At 32.5% G+C, this 16352-nt stretch overlaps 1 protein-coding gene across 1 annotated transcript in view; it reads left to right on the top strand.

Annotated features, from left to right (window-relative positions):
* LOC129219028 (annexin A4-like) overlaps positions 1-3779 on the top strand; it is a 31353-nt gene extending 27574 nt beyond the window's left edge. Inside the window, exon 8 of the mRNA XM_054853348.1 lies at positions 3657-3779. Coding sequence (XP_054709323.1) covers positions 3657-3779 — 123 coding nt within the window. The remainder of the gene's footprint in view (positions 1-3656) is intronic.
* The last annotated feature ends 12573 nt before the right edge of the window (positions 3780-16352 follow it).

Here is a 16352-nt window from a genome sequence, read left to right on the forward strand (position 1 = left end):
TTAACGATTTTAGCCTATCCATGCATGTAAACAGAATCTTTCCGCGTCCCTGGATTCTTTGATTCAGTTTGCCAAGATTATCAAAATTATCAGCCATTTACGCTTGTTTTAACAGACAATATTTGTCTTGTAACAATTAGTAGGTTTCGTTTCGTAGTGAAACATCAGAAATTAGTACTTCGTCACTCAACTCTAAAACTCTTGGCTGGACCTTGTTTCTCAAAAAACTGCGAACTCTCGTGTGAAGAAGTAGGGAGTATAGTAATGCGCTCCACTCTTCAGAAAGAGCAATAAAAATATGAGAATTAAGTGATCTTGATTGTATGATGAGGATTTTTACGGCTTCAACCACGGCTGGCTTCAGCTAATCTGGCATATTCTTTGACAGGATAGGTTCAGGATGGGGAAAACTGATTGGAACACTTGGATTTAGATTTTTCGCATTCAATATAAACTCTTCGACATTTCCCATAATTGCAACTGCTCCATCTCTACAAGCGCATTTGAAGTTGTAATACTGGATCCCGTTGCTTTTTATTTATTTTTCTGCAACACGAAATAATTCATCGCGAGTTGCAAGCTGAGAAAGTCCTTTGCAGAAAATATAATTATTTTGAAGGTCGGTCTATTTAGTAAGAATGGTGTATTTTTTATGTCTGTTGATTCATCAGCTCAAACTAAAAATTTTCCAGCTATTTGTAGTTTATCAACCAATGTTTTTCTAATGTCACCCATTGCGTCATTAACTCGTTGCCTGGTAGCATCGTCTGGAATTGGCACTCTGGCCACCTTATACATTGCATCACTACCTATCGGACCCCGTACGATTTCTTTTCACACTGGAAAAATAAATTTTTCACCTGCAAAAGCTGTGCAATTTTCAATGTCATTAGACAATTAATTGAAACAGCAACATTATATCTTATCTCTTGCGCAGGTAAAATACATTTCTGTTTTTAACCGACTTCAAAAATGATTTCGTATTGCGGCTTTTTATGTGTGTTTTCGAATTATTCCAACACTACTGGATCGATTTGAATTTTTTTTTTTTTTTTTTTTTGTTTTTGTTTGGAAGGGTATATTTCTCAGATGGTCCCGTTGTAATTTGGTCTGGATCTGATAAGGGGTCCCGGAGAAATCCAAGAAACTTTAAATTTCATACGTCATGGACATGTGTTGTTGCTGTGATCGGTGTATTTTCACACCTAAGCTTTTGGCTTTCTCTTGAACGATATTTAATTCTCGCGGCAGATGGATGATTAATTTTTTCAACGCTGCGCCGCATGGTAATTTTTTATTATAGGTGTTGCTAATGTATTTATTACTGCGTAGCAAAGCAGTAAATTAAATATATTTTGCTACTTAAATAGTTGAATCAATTATTTATTAGTAAATAAAATATTAAGATAACTTTATTTAGGCACTAAAATATAAAGTTCTTTATTTAATATTCTAATTTTTAAATATATTTAGTGTTCAATTGAGGGGGAATTGAATACAAAACACCCCTCCCCCACGATTTAATTTATATTCTTTAATAATATGCATTATAACTGTGTATGATTTCTGAAGTTTGACCAATATTCTGGATTTACTATTTCACGATGCCGCCACTTCAATTTGAAATTAGGGTTAGATTAATTAGCAGTTTTTCCTTTGTACAATGTTCCATAAATACTCGAAGACACCTGTACCCAGGGGCGTGCACAGGGAGCGGGGAGGGACACCTATTGGCCGGGGCCCGATATTTTTGTAACTAACGGTGAAATATAGGGGTAAACAATATGGAGAGGGGCTCGGAAAAGTCATTTGTGATGAGCTCCAAAATTTCTGTGCACGCCCCTGCCTGTACCGATAAGGAAAAGTCTTTTTTTGTTTGAAACAGCATATTTCCTCGGCGGTCTAATGTTAATCAAGTTCAGGTTTGATGAAATTGAGGAAATTCTTCAAATATCATACTCACATTTGAATCGATTTGTACTTTATTAACTTTGTATATCGTCTCACTTAGTGAACCGGTTTTTATGCTTTTTTTTTGTTTAGTGGTGGTTTTGTTTAGGGGTGGTCTAACTTAGTTCCAAATCTTTGACTTACCCTATTTGTTCTTTAGGAAAAAGTTAAGGGTAAAACAATCAATTTCATGCAATTTCCCTCACAAACGATTAAATATAAAACCCATTGATAAACAAAGGCCATAAAACAAAGGTTTATACTTTCTTTACCTATAGTTAAAGAAAGTGTACTAAAAATATATATTATAAAGGGTAATGATAATGAAAATTTTGAATTAAGGATTCTCTGAAACAAAAATAAAATTCATTCTAGTGGAATTTTTAATCTTCATCAATAGTGGGGCCATGTGAAGAAACATGCGACTTTTATCACGAGTTACATGACACTAATTGCGAAACATAAATTACAATTTACAATATTACAATTCTAAAATTTACAATATTACAAATTTAAACTTAAAGCGATTTCAGTTTTTTTTTTTAGTGACTCGTGCATTTGCTTTTGGAAAGCAAACTTTGATAAAGTTGAACAAATGATGAAGACAATTTTTTTTTTGTACATAGTTACGCATTTGAAAAAGCCTTTCTTCACAGTCATCGGAAGTCTCCGAGACGCTCACCGTGTTATTTACACCACTAAAAAGCAAAAAATAAATTACTTTTAAATAAAAAAAACCTCCTTCAAAAAACATCCAGGAACTAAAAAGCAAAAAATAACTGAATACACTTACATTTTATTTCCTACCCAAACATAGAAATGAAATTCATTTTACAATTCCAGTACAAAAATCAACTAAACTAAACACCGAATTATAAAATAAACACTGATTTAAATTACTATACGATGAATTATTTTAAATACTCAACTAATTATATACGATCTCTTAATTTTTAATAACCTTTTGAAGTCGAGGCTTCCTATAAACTACTACCTAACGTAACTGAGTAGGTTTAGTTTTAAAGACTAATTTCGCGTATAGTTAAATTAGTGTTTAATTCAGGATTCGGTGAGTTGTCAGTTACGTTATGTGGTTGTTTATAGGAGGCCCAGACTTCAAAAGGTTATTAAAAATTAAGAGATCGTATATAATTAGTTAGGTATTTAAAATAATTCATCATATAGTAATTTAAATCAGTGTTTATTTTATAATTCGGTGTTTAGTTTGATTTTTGTACTGGAATCGTAAAATAAATTTCTTTTCTATGTTTGGGTAGGAAATAGAATGTAAGTGTAATTAGTTATTTTTTGCTTTTTAGTTCCTGGGTATTTTTTGAAGGCGGTTTTTTTTATTTAAAAGTAATTTTTCCTTTTTCTATCTCCGAATTTACCGCGGCGCACTAACATCAGTGGTTAGTGCGGTGAGCGTCCACATAAGATGTTTTCATTTGTTTTCATCAACTGACTGTAGTTCGTGAGTTATCGAGTCCAGTAATTTTCTACCTAACAAATTATGAATGTTTACATCGGGTGTTTTTACATCATGTTTGATATTTTTGCAGCAATACGATTACTTTTAACAAAACTGATATTTTTGACCTTGGTTGTTATTGTACAGAAATATTTATCTGCGTTTTTCATTGTTTCTTTGACTTTTAAGTAATTTTTAACACTCGATATTAATCATTGTTTGTGCCTTTAAACAGGTAGATCTAGCCGATATTTATGAATGGTATCATATGAAGTACGATGTGGATTTGAGTGAAGCAATTTATGCCGATACCAGCGGAGACTACAGGAAAATTCTTATGAAAATTTTGAATCCATAATTTTGTATTTATAGAAAGTATTTGTTCAACAAACATGACTCTGCACTGTTTAAAGTACGGAAACAAAAAAATTTTCACAGTTCATTGCAAAAAAGAAACTTTTTTATACCCATTTACATTATGAAACAAATGTTAAGGACGCATTTATAGTACGTAAACATACAAACGAAAGCGCTGAATGAATCGGCATCAAAACAGTATGAGATTTTGGCGATGACAATCGTGAGTAAACATTACTATGTACACAATGTAAGCTAAAATAACATTTACTTATGTTCCAATGCACTATTACGTTAGTAGTCATCTAGTTTCGATTTGCAGTCCAAACCAGGGCGGTCATTTTAAGTTCGTCAGCTTGCGAGATCGAGATTTTCGCTCACGTGATTGGTTGTGACGTAGAAACGTCACAAGTAGCATTTTAATCTACTCGAACGTAGCTTGCGGCTAGGTTCGAGTAGATTATAATACTACTTTGCGACATGTCTACGTCACTACTAATGACGTGAGCGAGAATCTCGATCTCGCAAGCTGACGAGCTTGGAATGACCGCCCAGTGTATAGCTACTGATCATAAGGTGCAAGAGAACAAACTCGACTTAGATGCTTCCATAGTGGTAGCTTTTCTTCATGGAAAAATTGGTCTAAAAGATGTTTTTACTACATTATGTTTTTCTGAATGAAATTAGAAGCACATTATCTGTTGACTGCAAAATAATGAAAAAATACATTTCTAGCTTTCGTACACAATTTTACTAAAGGTTTGCATTTTGAAAATGCGCTTGTTTCAATCTTTACAGGATAACATATTTACTTTGTTAACTTGTGTATCATTGAAGTTGCTTGAGAGAACAGCGTCTCGTTGAAAATTTCGATGTTTACATTTATGAAGCGATAAATTTGACTGAGTAGGAAATAGTCGAAACTCGAATAACTAACAGCCCCTTAAAAGGTGCAAAAATGGCCTGTGTGTGAACCTTTGAGTAAATCTCTACTGAGAAAAATGTTTCTATTCAAATATAAAGAAAAGCTTCGTTATTTGTACGTTGTGGATTACTGTCTAATAATACACCAGGAGGATTTTTTGGCACTTTCGCACTTGATTTGCACGAGCAATCTATGAAGGAATTTAATGGTTAATATGCTAACTAAAATGCAGCTTTAGTTATTAGTATTTTTTCTTCACAAGGGAAAACATTTTACTTAAGTGAAATTCGTAACCATACATTCTTATGGAATTTCAATAATACATGACGATAATACAACTAAAAAAATCTGTCATCTCTCTTACATTTTTATGAGTATTATTTAGCCTCAAAAAAATTCTATATTTCCTATACATTACTTACTAAAAAGTTGAACACTAACACCAAGAAAACAAATGTTTCGAAAAAATGAGATTAAGTGGAAGCATTTATCTAGATAGCACAATTGATTTAAGTTTTGAAGTCACGAATTAAAAGATGCACAAGAAGTCTCCCGATTATGAAATGGTGGTACATTAATAACCGCTCTATAACCGTCATTATGAATGAAAGCATGCAAATCTGCATGCATTGTGTACTACAAATACCATAAGACATTTTGAGAAAAGGAGTTTCATACCTGTTGTACTTGGTCAGACAAACCACAACGATCCCGCAAGCTGTAAATGATGATGAATTTGTCCTCCTCCATCGAAAGATCATCTAGTGGTATCGCATATCCAGGAAACATGTCAGAGAACACTAAGGGTTAACAGCTGCAGTACAGAGACACTATCCTGTTGAAAAATTTCACTGAATTACGGATCAAGAATGGCATCACAATCGCTCTAATTGCCAATCTAATTAACCAATTTTCTGTCAAATTTCATGAAATAGTTGCGAGAGTTCTTCGGTTGTCATCAGAAACAGCTCTCCAAACCATAACTCTGCCCATACCCCCTCCCCCCTTCAGACCTAAGCTAATTTAGCCCCAGGACATAAGTTCCCTTATCAACACAAGATAGGAACCTCTCGTCCGAGAAAGCAATAGGTCACCGACCTATTTCGCCTTTTAGTGAGCTCTGGTTCGACAGCACTAAATTTGCATAAGACAAGGATTGGAGTTAGTGGTATAAAAAAAGATATTTGTTTCAGTTCGTTCTAGTGCAAAGATAAGCTCTACTCTCAGACAAAAATACAGAACTATGTGACGTAGCACAACATTATTTGGTGAATAAGTGTTTTCTTCTGTTGCTTTAAGAAGTGCCCTGGGTGAACTGACTGTTTTTTTTTTTTTTTTTTGAAACATCTTTCCATCATCCATGCTGCCAATCAGAAAATCTCCCTCCTTCTAGCACTATTTAAGCTTGACCACGAAGAGATGGCGCATGAACTCGAAGAGAAGACGGACCACTTCAGTTTGTAATCTATAGGAACTGCGAAAACGCAAGATCTGACGTTCTCACGGATTCTACCTATTACAAAATGAAGCGGTCCGTTTTCGCTTCCCATTCACCAACCATATTTCCGTAGTGAGGCTTTACACGGCTTCGTTCAAAAAACGCAAGTTAGTGATTATGTCTTCTTTTGTCTGTTTCAATGCATTCTTGAATGAAATCTAAATTACAACGACAAATACGGAAAATAAAAGGCATTTAAGAAGTTAACACCATCAGTATTTAAAGCAAATATGATATGAATTTGCTCATAACCAAAAGTGACCATTGTTCGTTAATCGCGAAATTTGAATAGCTGTCTTTTTTTCAAATGTGCAACTTCCTTTGTGTCAATCACCAAGCATTCTTTGTTGGTGTTTGGATTTTATTTTCTTCCAGTGAATAGTTTTTACTTTAATGTATCGATGTGTGTGCGTAACAGAACAGTTAAGCTCATTGCAATAAAATGTAGTGATGTATTTGTGTGAGATATTTGTAATTTCTCTGGATCTCTCGCCTCTGGAACAGTTCTTGATGGAAATAAATATTAGTTTGATAACTCAAGAGATTATTGTAGGCTGTATATTAGAATGAAACTGAGTTATTACGACATCAATGCACTAGCTTTTCTTTTATGCCTACAGCACACTGGCTGTATGCAGAAATATGAAGTGTGCTTGGAGTGAACACTCAGACTTTGCTTGCTTTTCTCGTCTTTTGAATTTCATTGGATTTATTTTGATTCGTTGTTTATTGTTGAACTTTTTTTTTTTTTTGTGTTTCAATTGAGCTTGATGCGTTAAAATAAGAGAAACAGAAAAGAAAAAATTATTTCCAAAATTAGATTTATTTGAAGTTCTTACAATCAATTGCATTGAATACTTTCTTAATGCACTGACGGTTGGATTGCTTTAAGAAATCCATGAATTTTTATTTGAAAAATCTCCAAATCACGTTCTTTTTAGAAGATAATGGGTCGATTTGTCTCTTTTGAACTTTTCGGTAATACTATGATTTAGACTCACGCTCGGAATGAAGATGCAGAAAAAAAAATGTGTCCACGCAAATGCCAAGTTTTATGATTTATTCTCATAAAACTATACATACTATTAAGAGCCAGTTTTCTAAAGAATCAGGCAGGCTGGAGATTTCACGTTTTTGATTTTGCTGAAATTTTCAGGATATGTCCCTTATTTAAAACAATTAAACATGTGTTTTTTTATTTTTGCAAAAAAAAAATAAAAATAAGTTTTTGGAGGTCAAAGTTGGACTTAGTTCGTTTTTACTTCCTTTTACAAAAAAGGAAGTATTGTATACGAATGAATGTTGAGTTTTTTTTTCGACCCGATCACACTTGGATATATGCCTAGGAACGTACAGACACCCGAAATACACATTTTGACGATTAACGAGTTAATTACAACGAGTTTTCTCGTGACGTCTGTATGTACGTATGTGCGTATGTGTGTATGTACGTATGTATCTTTCATAACTCAAAAACTGTAGCCCTAGAAAGTTGATATTTGGTACGTAACTCCCAGTGGGTTTTAGTTGTGCACCTTCCCTTTTGGTTGCATTCGGATGTTCCTAAAGGGGTCTTTTGCACCTTTTTGGGGGGAAATCATAGCTAATTTCAATGCTAACTCAAGTGGTGTTATAAGTTGTCAAACACTTAGCGATATATCGCCAATTTTTTGGCTGCCAAGTTTTGTCACCAGCTTGGCGAAAAATATGGCGTTTTTTTTTAAATTTAAAATCTGGTTTTAATTTGGAAAATGTTGGTGGTATTTAAAGAGTTAACCACTAAATCACTTTAAAATTACCAATAATGGGGAAATAAATCTGTGTCAAACGTTTTTTTGCTTCGGTTCGCAAGAAACTAGGGGTGAAAATATTTAGTGTTTCATTGCTTACTCCAGACGAGGTATTATCTCGTAATACCTTGTAATACCTCGTCTTCCCTTTTCTATCGGTAACTTGTTCAGGTTCAGGAAATTACAAATTGAACCAAAACCCTTTTAAAATGTGCCACGAATTTTAACGTATTTCAAAGAGGTGCGCGCGCAAAAAACGCGCTTCTCATGTAAATAAAAGACGCACGATTATAATACTTTCAGGAAAGGTGAGGAAACTGGTGTAAATTCATCTCCTGAAAGCACATCAAAAGACATGAGAGAACAGATAGATCATAATGGAAAAAAATATTTCAACTTTCCTAATTGATTTCTTCACAAATCAGAAGCCTCTTTACAGATACAAAAAAGGACGGTACATTAAAGCCTCCATGTTTTTTTTTTTTTTTTTTTTTGCATGCCTGGAAATTTTTGATGACGTTAACGACATTGAGTTAGAGAGCACAATTGAATAAGTGAAGATTTGTTTTGAGACAATTTTTAATCTGATTCCAAGTATATGCTGTCTTTTGCTACCATTTTAGTTAGGTTATGACAATTATTGTTGCAAATAATAGTAATAAATACTTAAAAGCAGGTAATTGGCATTTTTTACAAGCGCCAAAAAAAACTCGTTGAGCAAAGTTTGAAGCCAAATTATGTAAAAGTTGAAACAATAGCCATAGGTTTGTTAACTGATTGTGTTTCTATGACATGAAAGACTTCTTCTCCAAGTAGTTTCATATCTGCTGACTCTTGGCGCAAGAAATTAATGACCTTAGAAGTCATACAATTTTGTGATTTCTGCAATTTCAGAGTCAAATATTTCAGTACGCCAAATGTCAGCCACACAAATCTTTCTCTTTTTGGATACTACTCGTTGGAATGTATTTACTGGAATATATACTACTGTGGCTCATTGTTGGCGCAAGGAGATTTCGACGGTCAAAGTTGCAGAAAAAAAAAATATTTTTCGTACAATTTTGTGTGACCCCTGACCTTTGCGTAAGGAGTCAACCACAATTAAATAAGTACTAACAGATATCAAGGATAGAGTAGAGCACAAAATAATTGCCAGTGTCACGGTTCACTATTAAAGTAAAAAGTATTGGCCTATGTAAATTGGCATGTTTTTCTTGAAAAATCGAACTAAGTATAACTTTGACCTCTAAAAACTTAAAGATTTTTTTTTTTTTTTTGTAAAAATAAAAAAAAACTTGTTTAATTGTTTTAAATGAGGGACATATCCTGAAAATTTCAGCAAAATCAAAAATGCCAACTATCCAGCTTGCCTGATCCTTAAAAAAACTGGGTCTTAACCAACGAAAACTTCGGATTCAGTGCTTTTAAATAATGTCTCAAAATGCCGAAATACAGATAATATTTAAACTGTCTAGATTATTTACTGCTTCTTTAAGCTAACCAATTGCATTTATCATGGTGTGCTTTGTTCAAAAAATCACTTCAGCACTGTTGAATAAAATATTTCTTTTTTTTTTCTTTGAAATATGATAAAGATGCTATTTTAGATGTGCTGTATGGATATTTATAAAAAAGAAATGTGCAGAAAAAATAAGAGCCAAAAGTAAAAAATTGCTTGAAATAAAATTTAAGGATCAGCAGAATGTATCTGGTCTAGAAAAGTAGGCAGATGCATTTTCAGAAAAAAAAAAAAAGAACTCCCCCTCTCCCCAAATGCTGTCAAGGATCAGTTTATCGAACCCGCAAATACTAATTTAGACATTTTTTGTAATTTTATCCCTGTGTACATAATGGGGTCGTTTCCAAAATTTTAAAAGTATTTTTTTTTCTGAAAGAGCATGCTTAAAAACATATGTTCTGATCATTTTTTAAATAATTTGTTTAAGTTTAATGTTTAAGAAAATACTTCAACCAGTGCGCTTTCATTGTTTACTGTTCTGCCACTTACGCTTTCTGGAGATTCTTTCCCTAAATATAAGTTAGGGGACCTGGGGCCCGTATAAAAAGTTAAATTTTCTATTTTTTGACTTATTTTTATTTTCACTTCAAACTTTTAATATTTTAACTCTGCATCTGATTTTGAACATTTTGTAATTGGAAGTATACATCTAGAATTAACGGTTGCGAAAATAAAGGTCTTGCAGGTTAAAACGGAACACCCTGTATATCTTGCTTTAAGTGGTAGATGATGCGAAGCTAAGTGACCACACAAATGCGTGTTGTTACATTTTAAACTAGATCTACAAAGGTGTTCATCCAGTCTTACATAGATTACGAAATTAAAAAAAAAAAGAATTCAGCATTATAGTGTTTTTTTTTTTAATGCTGATCCTTATCTGAAAGCTTTTTTCCACAGAGTTAAAACATTTCTACATGTGCACGTTTTGTAGTTCTGACCTAAGCACAACAGGAATAGCGTAATACGGAAAAAAAGTTGAAATAGGTAGCAACCAAAAAGCACATTGAGACATTTTTTAGCAAAAAAAAAAAAGTTTTTGCCCTCGTGCCCCCTTTATTGAAATATAAGGTCTTCAATTCCGCAGAAAATTTAAGAAAAGGGCTAAATTCAAGGATTTCCCGTGAAGCTGAAAATACCAATTGCTGGCTGACCGTTTTACCGTCTGCATTTGGTAGGACCTCTATCTGCAAAAACGTGTGAAAGATGGGTTCCATTACCCACCCGCTAAATTTGATGATTTTTCTTAAAATTTCGTCAGACTTAAGACTTTTATAAAACGGGGACCAATAACTTATGCATTCAGAAATATGTTTTGCTATGATCTTTCAAATGCAATAATTAAATTTTTTTTCTCTTTATTGCGCTATCGTATGATATCCTGTTGAGAAAATCTAGATGACATTCACTTTACGACAGGCACTAGAACAACCAGAATTTATCTTCTGGAGGATGGGTGTTCGGTCAAGTCTTTGCATGTATATAAACTGCTGTATTAATTAAGTTACAATATGTGTTAAATCAATAGATCTCGGGATTGACCCCCAAAACACCATCGCTGCGCTTCTGGCGACAGGTATTACTAAATTTGTTTTCGATAATATCGCATCCATTTTTTTTTTAACTTTAATGCTTCATAATTGAGGACCAATGTGCTAAGACTGTGCTCACAGGTAAAACTAGGCGATAAAAAACTTTTTGAGGTAAGGATCAAAGTAAAATAAACGAGATTATGTAAGAATCTGAAATCTTTTTTTAAAAATGTTTTTTTTTTTTTAAATTAAAACAGTGTATGATTTGAATGGTCTTATGCCAGAGTGAAACATCATCAATGATGTTTATTTTTCAATGCGAAAATTCAAAGTTCGAAAAATATAGAGAAATACACATAAAACATATGGCATATTTGTATTTCATAAACTAGGAAAGCAGTGCTACTAAGTTATACTTGACATGTTTATTTTCAATTAATTTGAGACAAAAAACAACATTTGCAGTATGTTTACATAATAAAGTCGGAACTTAAAAACCACATAGTTTACTTTGGCATAAGACCATCCATTTGATAAACACCTTGTATTATTTTTACGTAGTTTTATGCCATCGTGACTGATTTCAGAGTATTGGCTGATCACAGGTTCACTTATCATATGTTTTTTACAAGAAACGCCAAGAAATTCGCAGTTGTCTATGCTGGAATATCTGCACTGACTACATTGCTCAAATCTCACATGTTTTATCTTTTAATGTTTGTGTGTAAAAATGTGGCATTACGTCCACTAATTCTGCCGTTAGAAAATTATTTTTGAATTGATACATTGTACGTTTTGTAATAAATATTGCAATTTATTTTGAAGTAGATTTGTTTGTCATTATTTTTCACGTAGTTAATAATTAAGGATAATAATAATTAAGCTTCACTTTTCATTTTCTGGAAAACATTTTACAACCGGAAAATTTTCCTGTAACAATGTAATCCATTATGCTAGTTACAAGAAAATCCTTCCTCAAGTTCAAAATTCGTTATCCGCTTTCTTTACAGTATGGAAGCCCCAAGACGCTAAACCAGGATTTATTCCAGCCTCGTGGGGACCTATTAGATTTTGTAGCTTAGGTTAAAAGAAGAAGAAAATGTTATATAATGTACACCTTTAGTGGTAGGGAAAGTGTCTACTGATATTCATAAATGTAAAAAGTTGCATGGACATACTCGGGCGTGCCAGATATTGATAGTTTTGATGCTCCAACTTGCCTGTGAACCTAAGGTATGTTAATTTGCCGATTTGCGTGGTGGAGGGGTGGCTATCTGAAGGAGTAGAAAATAGAAAAAAAAAATTTTTTGAGCCCGTCAGACATTCAGAGGAGATGTTAAATGAACTTTAAAAATTCCACCATTCAAAAGACTGACGTTTTGAAAGTGACGCAGGTTCGTAGTGAATTTTGAAATCGTCAAATGCAAAAAGAAAAAGTCATACTGAAATACTCGAGCGTATCAGATTTTTATACAGAAAGTTCACCTTGATGTTTCAGTCATGGTAACTTAAAATCTGACGATTATTTAGAGAGATATTATTGATTGAACCGCAAGAAAAAAAATATCACGCGTCATACCTGCTAACCAATGAAGTACTCCTCTCCGTGATCCAAGCTTTAACAGCACCGAAGCTTTGTTAATAGCTGTAGTCGCTTACTGCGCATGTGCACGCTCTGAACTTTTATTACTTCGGCTTGTACAAATCCACAGACTATATTTTTTTTCGCGATTATTGTATTTTTTCTTTAAAAAAAAAAAAAAAACTGCGATCGATAATGTGTCAAGACAACATTTTTTTTTTTGCAACTAATTAACCCTCCCACACCTTTACGTCACGCTCAAATCGTCAGATTTTCTAAATATACACATCTTAGCCAGAAATTAACCCACCTTATCTTGATCTGACTATTTTCAGTAAATCTGATGATCATTTTTTTTATCAATGTAACCGACTGTCCTATACGCATCCACCAAAAAAAAAGGGCCAACATTTGGTGTAAGTACTCGACAGGGTGTAAGGTATCTCCAATATGTTCATCTGACACGCTCGAGTAAATCCCCGCAAATCCATTGGGCTCCCCTACTATTACTCTAACGGTTGATATACTCATCAAAATCATGAAATTTCGTCGGATACTGTAGAAACATTTGAATACTTTAGGGTAAAGTAGAGTATTGACGCTCACTTAAAGTAAAATATAAATAATTAGTCTAATTAGCACAAAAAATCTTTACAACAAAGTATAACTCCAAAGCTTAAGGAACAATTTGCAATCAACTGATTTGCAGAAAAGTTTTCGGAACTTTCTTAATCGTTTATTTAGTTACACCGTACAGTGAGCGATGATGCCAGACATTGATAGGGTAATTGCGCTCAAGTTTAGATACACTATTTAAGTACGATAAAAGCCATATGTACTCGTAGGGTAGTTGTGCGGGTTGTTATTACATCTGCACATGTGTATGACCTATGCATGAGTTTTTATAAAATCATTTTCTACACATTGAACCACATATGGAATAGAGCGAAACCACGTTTTGTTATGTATCCCAAATGGTCTGCAAAAGAGCATATTTCTGATTGTATATCTATTCGATTTTAAGCTTATCATTTGGATCATCATCATCAAACAGCTGAGTCTCATTAATGTGAGCTGGTTTCAATCACTGAAGCTGATATCATATACTTAAGCGCCTTACCTTTCATTGTCATGTTAGACTTAAGGAGAGTCAGTTCCTTATATACACGTAATATTAATTGCTATAATTCATGTACGTTTTTCTCAAAAAGTTTAAAGACAGAAACTTACAATTTTTACAAAGTTTCAAGAAATAGATGCAGTGGCTCCCAAAAGTGTTCGTACACTTTGAAATTTTTTAGTAAAACCAAAATAACGCGAAACTGAATTCGAATATGAAGTCCAATATTTTTTTAACATGATTCATATGTCATTCTAAATAAAACCCTGTTGTTTTTTTCAAAATATTGACGGATCTTCTTTTTGAAATGGATCAAAAAACGAAGAGACAGAGAAATAATATGCCACAAAAGTTATCGTACACTCAAATATTTTCGAATAAATTCATGATTAAAATTATATTTTTTTTATTACTTTTGCATTGTGTTGACCCTTAAAAGTCATTTGGCTTTATTTTTTTGTTTATTTAATCCTTAATATTGTGCTTATTACTTTAAAATGGCTGGTATTTCGTGTAAAAAACCACAAACACCATTTGAAATTTGACTTTTTTCCTCACAGTAGCAGTAAATTGGTTTGAAATGTCTCTAAATTAGTTAATTTATTCCATTCTATAGTAAAGTGCTTGATAAAATGCTTTAAAGAAAAGACTCAGACCGAAAACAAGGTAAGAAATGGTCAACCGGCAAAGTTGACAAAGCGTGATCAGAGATTTACAGTTAAAAAATTTATGAAAAATATACATTTGAGTGCTGTAAATGTTTCAGCAGAATTAAATGAAAATTTTTATATTTAATTTTCATCTAAAATTGTTCGCTAAGTTCTCTGATTAGCTGGATTAAATGGGTCCTTTTCCCGCAGAAATTTTCTTGGCCATGCGAAAAACAGAAAGCTTACGCTTTTCGTCGCAAAATCAATGATAAATAAGATCAAAACGTTTTGAAATTACGTCTTACTTAGAGATAAAAATGAATTTAACAGTTTTGGTTAAATTGTTGTATAATTGTAAGTAGGAGAAAAAATTACTTAACTTAATCTTAAGAGCTTAGTTGGACCAGTTAATCAGGACAAGGTACTCTTGTATGAGGGTGTGTATCAGCATCAGGACTTGCTATTTTGGAATTATTTGATGAAATAATGAATCATGCAGTTCATTTAAATATTTAAAACACCACAATTTTAAACTCTCAGTCAAAAATTTGGTAATCGGAAACTTTTTTTTTTTTAAATCAAGATAGCGGTAAGAAGCACACTGTTTTCAACGGTTGCAACTAGTGCTTCAAACATTGTCCTAAATTTTAGAAAATACTCCTTAATCTCCAGATTTGAACTTAATGTAACATATTTAGAGATATCTGGAGGCTAGATTAAGAAAATACGGCTTTGAAACGAAAATAAAACTAGAAACAGTAAGACTCTCGAAGTGTGGTTGAACACTTACTAAGAAATTACGCAAAAAAAAGAAGGAAATCTATTCCCAAACGTTTAAAAAGTGTTGTTGATACTGCATGATATTCTACTAAATAATAACTTAATAAAAAATTATATCATTCAATAATATATAGACATTTTTTAAAGTGTACGACTACTTTTGTGAGATAAAATTTCCGGCACTTTTTGGTTTTTAAAAAATTAATTTTCAATATCTTTTTAAAAAAAACCATGTAGTTTTGTTGAAAATTGATCATAGATCTTATAATTAAATACCTGTTTCGAAATATCAATTCTAACCAATGGGAGAGGGTTCTATTTCAGTGAAAGTTGTAGGTGTACGAACACTTTTGGGGCCACTGTAAGAGTTGACTGACGTGAAATTTTAAGGGAACTCTGCTTATTTTAAAGTTTATTAAGTTTTTTTTATATTAATATTCAATTTTTAAATGAAAAGAGGAATGGTTTTTACCATAAAAACAGCTGTTTAGAAAAAAAAAGTCCTAAAGTAGAACTTTTACTTCAGTTCAATTATGAATATATAAATTAAATGTGGTGAAAACATCGGAGCATTATGTTAAGTAGTTTTCTAGAAAAATGAATGATTTTAAATTTGACATTTTGAGAAAACCGCGTTTGAAATGTTGTTGTTAATCCGCCGATCGTATATCTTCGCCTCCAGAGCAACAGTATAATATCTAATCCCAGAAATTATATTAAGAAACACTGTTGCTCTGAGGTGACGATATCTGATTTTTTGTAACATTTAAATTTAGCTACTTTTATGTAGAAACATAAGTTCGGTGTCGTTTCAAAGCTCTTAATTTAAATATTTTGAAAATAAAAAAAGAAAAATTAATTTTAGAAAGTTTTTGGGTATTAACTCCCATTAAATGCGTTAAAACTACATTCTAAAAATATGCATTGAAATGCTTAAATCAATCGCAAAAACTTGAGAAATTTTCCTGAATAATTCTTGACATCGATCAGTATTAACTTTTAGAATAAAACAGTCATAGTATTTTTGTAAAACAAATTTTTCTGCACTTAAAATAAAGTTAAAAACTACAAAAAACCCTCAAGATTTTGTAATTATATTGATTTTGTAAAAATATCAAGAATTTCGAAAATGAGATTATTATTATTATTATTTTGAATTCTAAAAAAAAAAAGAACTTCTC

This window comes from Uloborus diversus, chromosome 3, assembly GCF_026930045.1.
Source record: "Uloborus diversus isolate 005 chromosome 3, Udiv.v.3.1, whole genome shotgun sequence".
NCBI classification, from domain to species: domain Eukaryota; kingdom Metazoa; phylum Arthropoda; class Arachnida; order Araneae; family Uloboridae; genus Uloborus; species Uloborus diversus.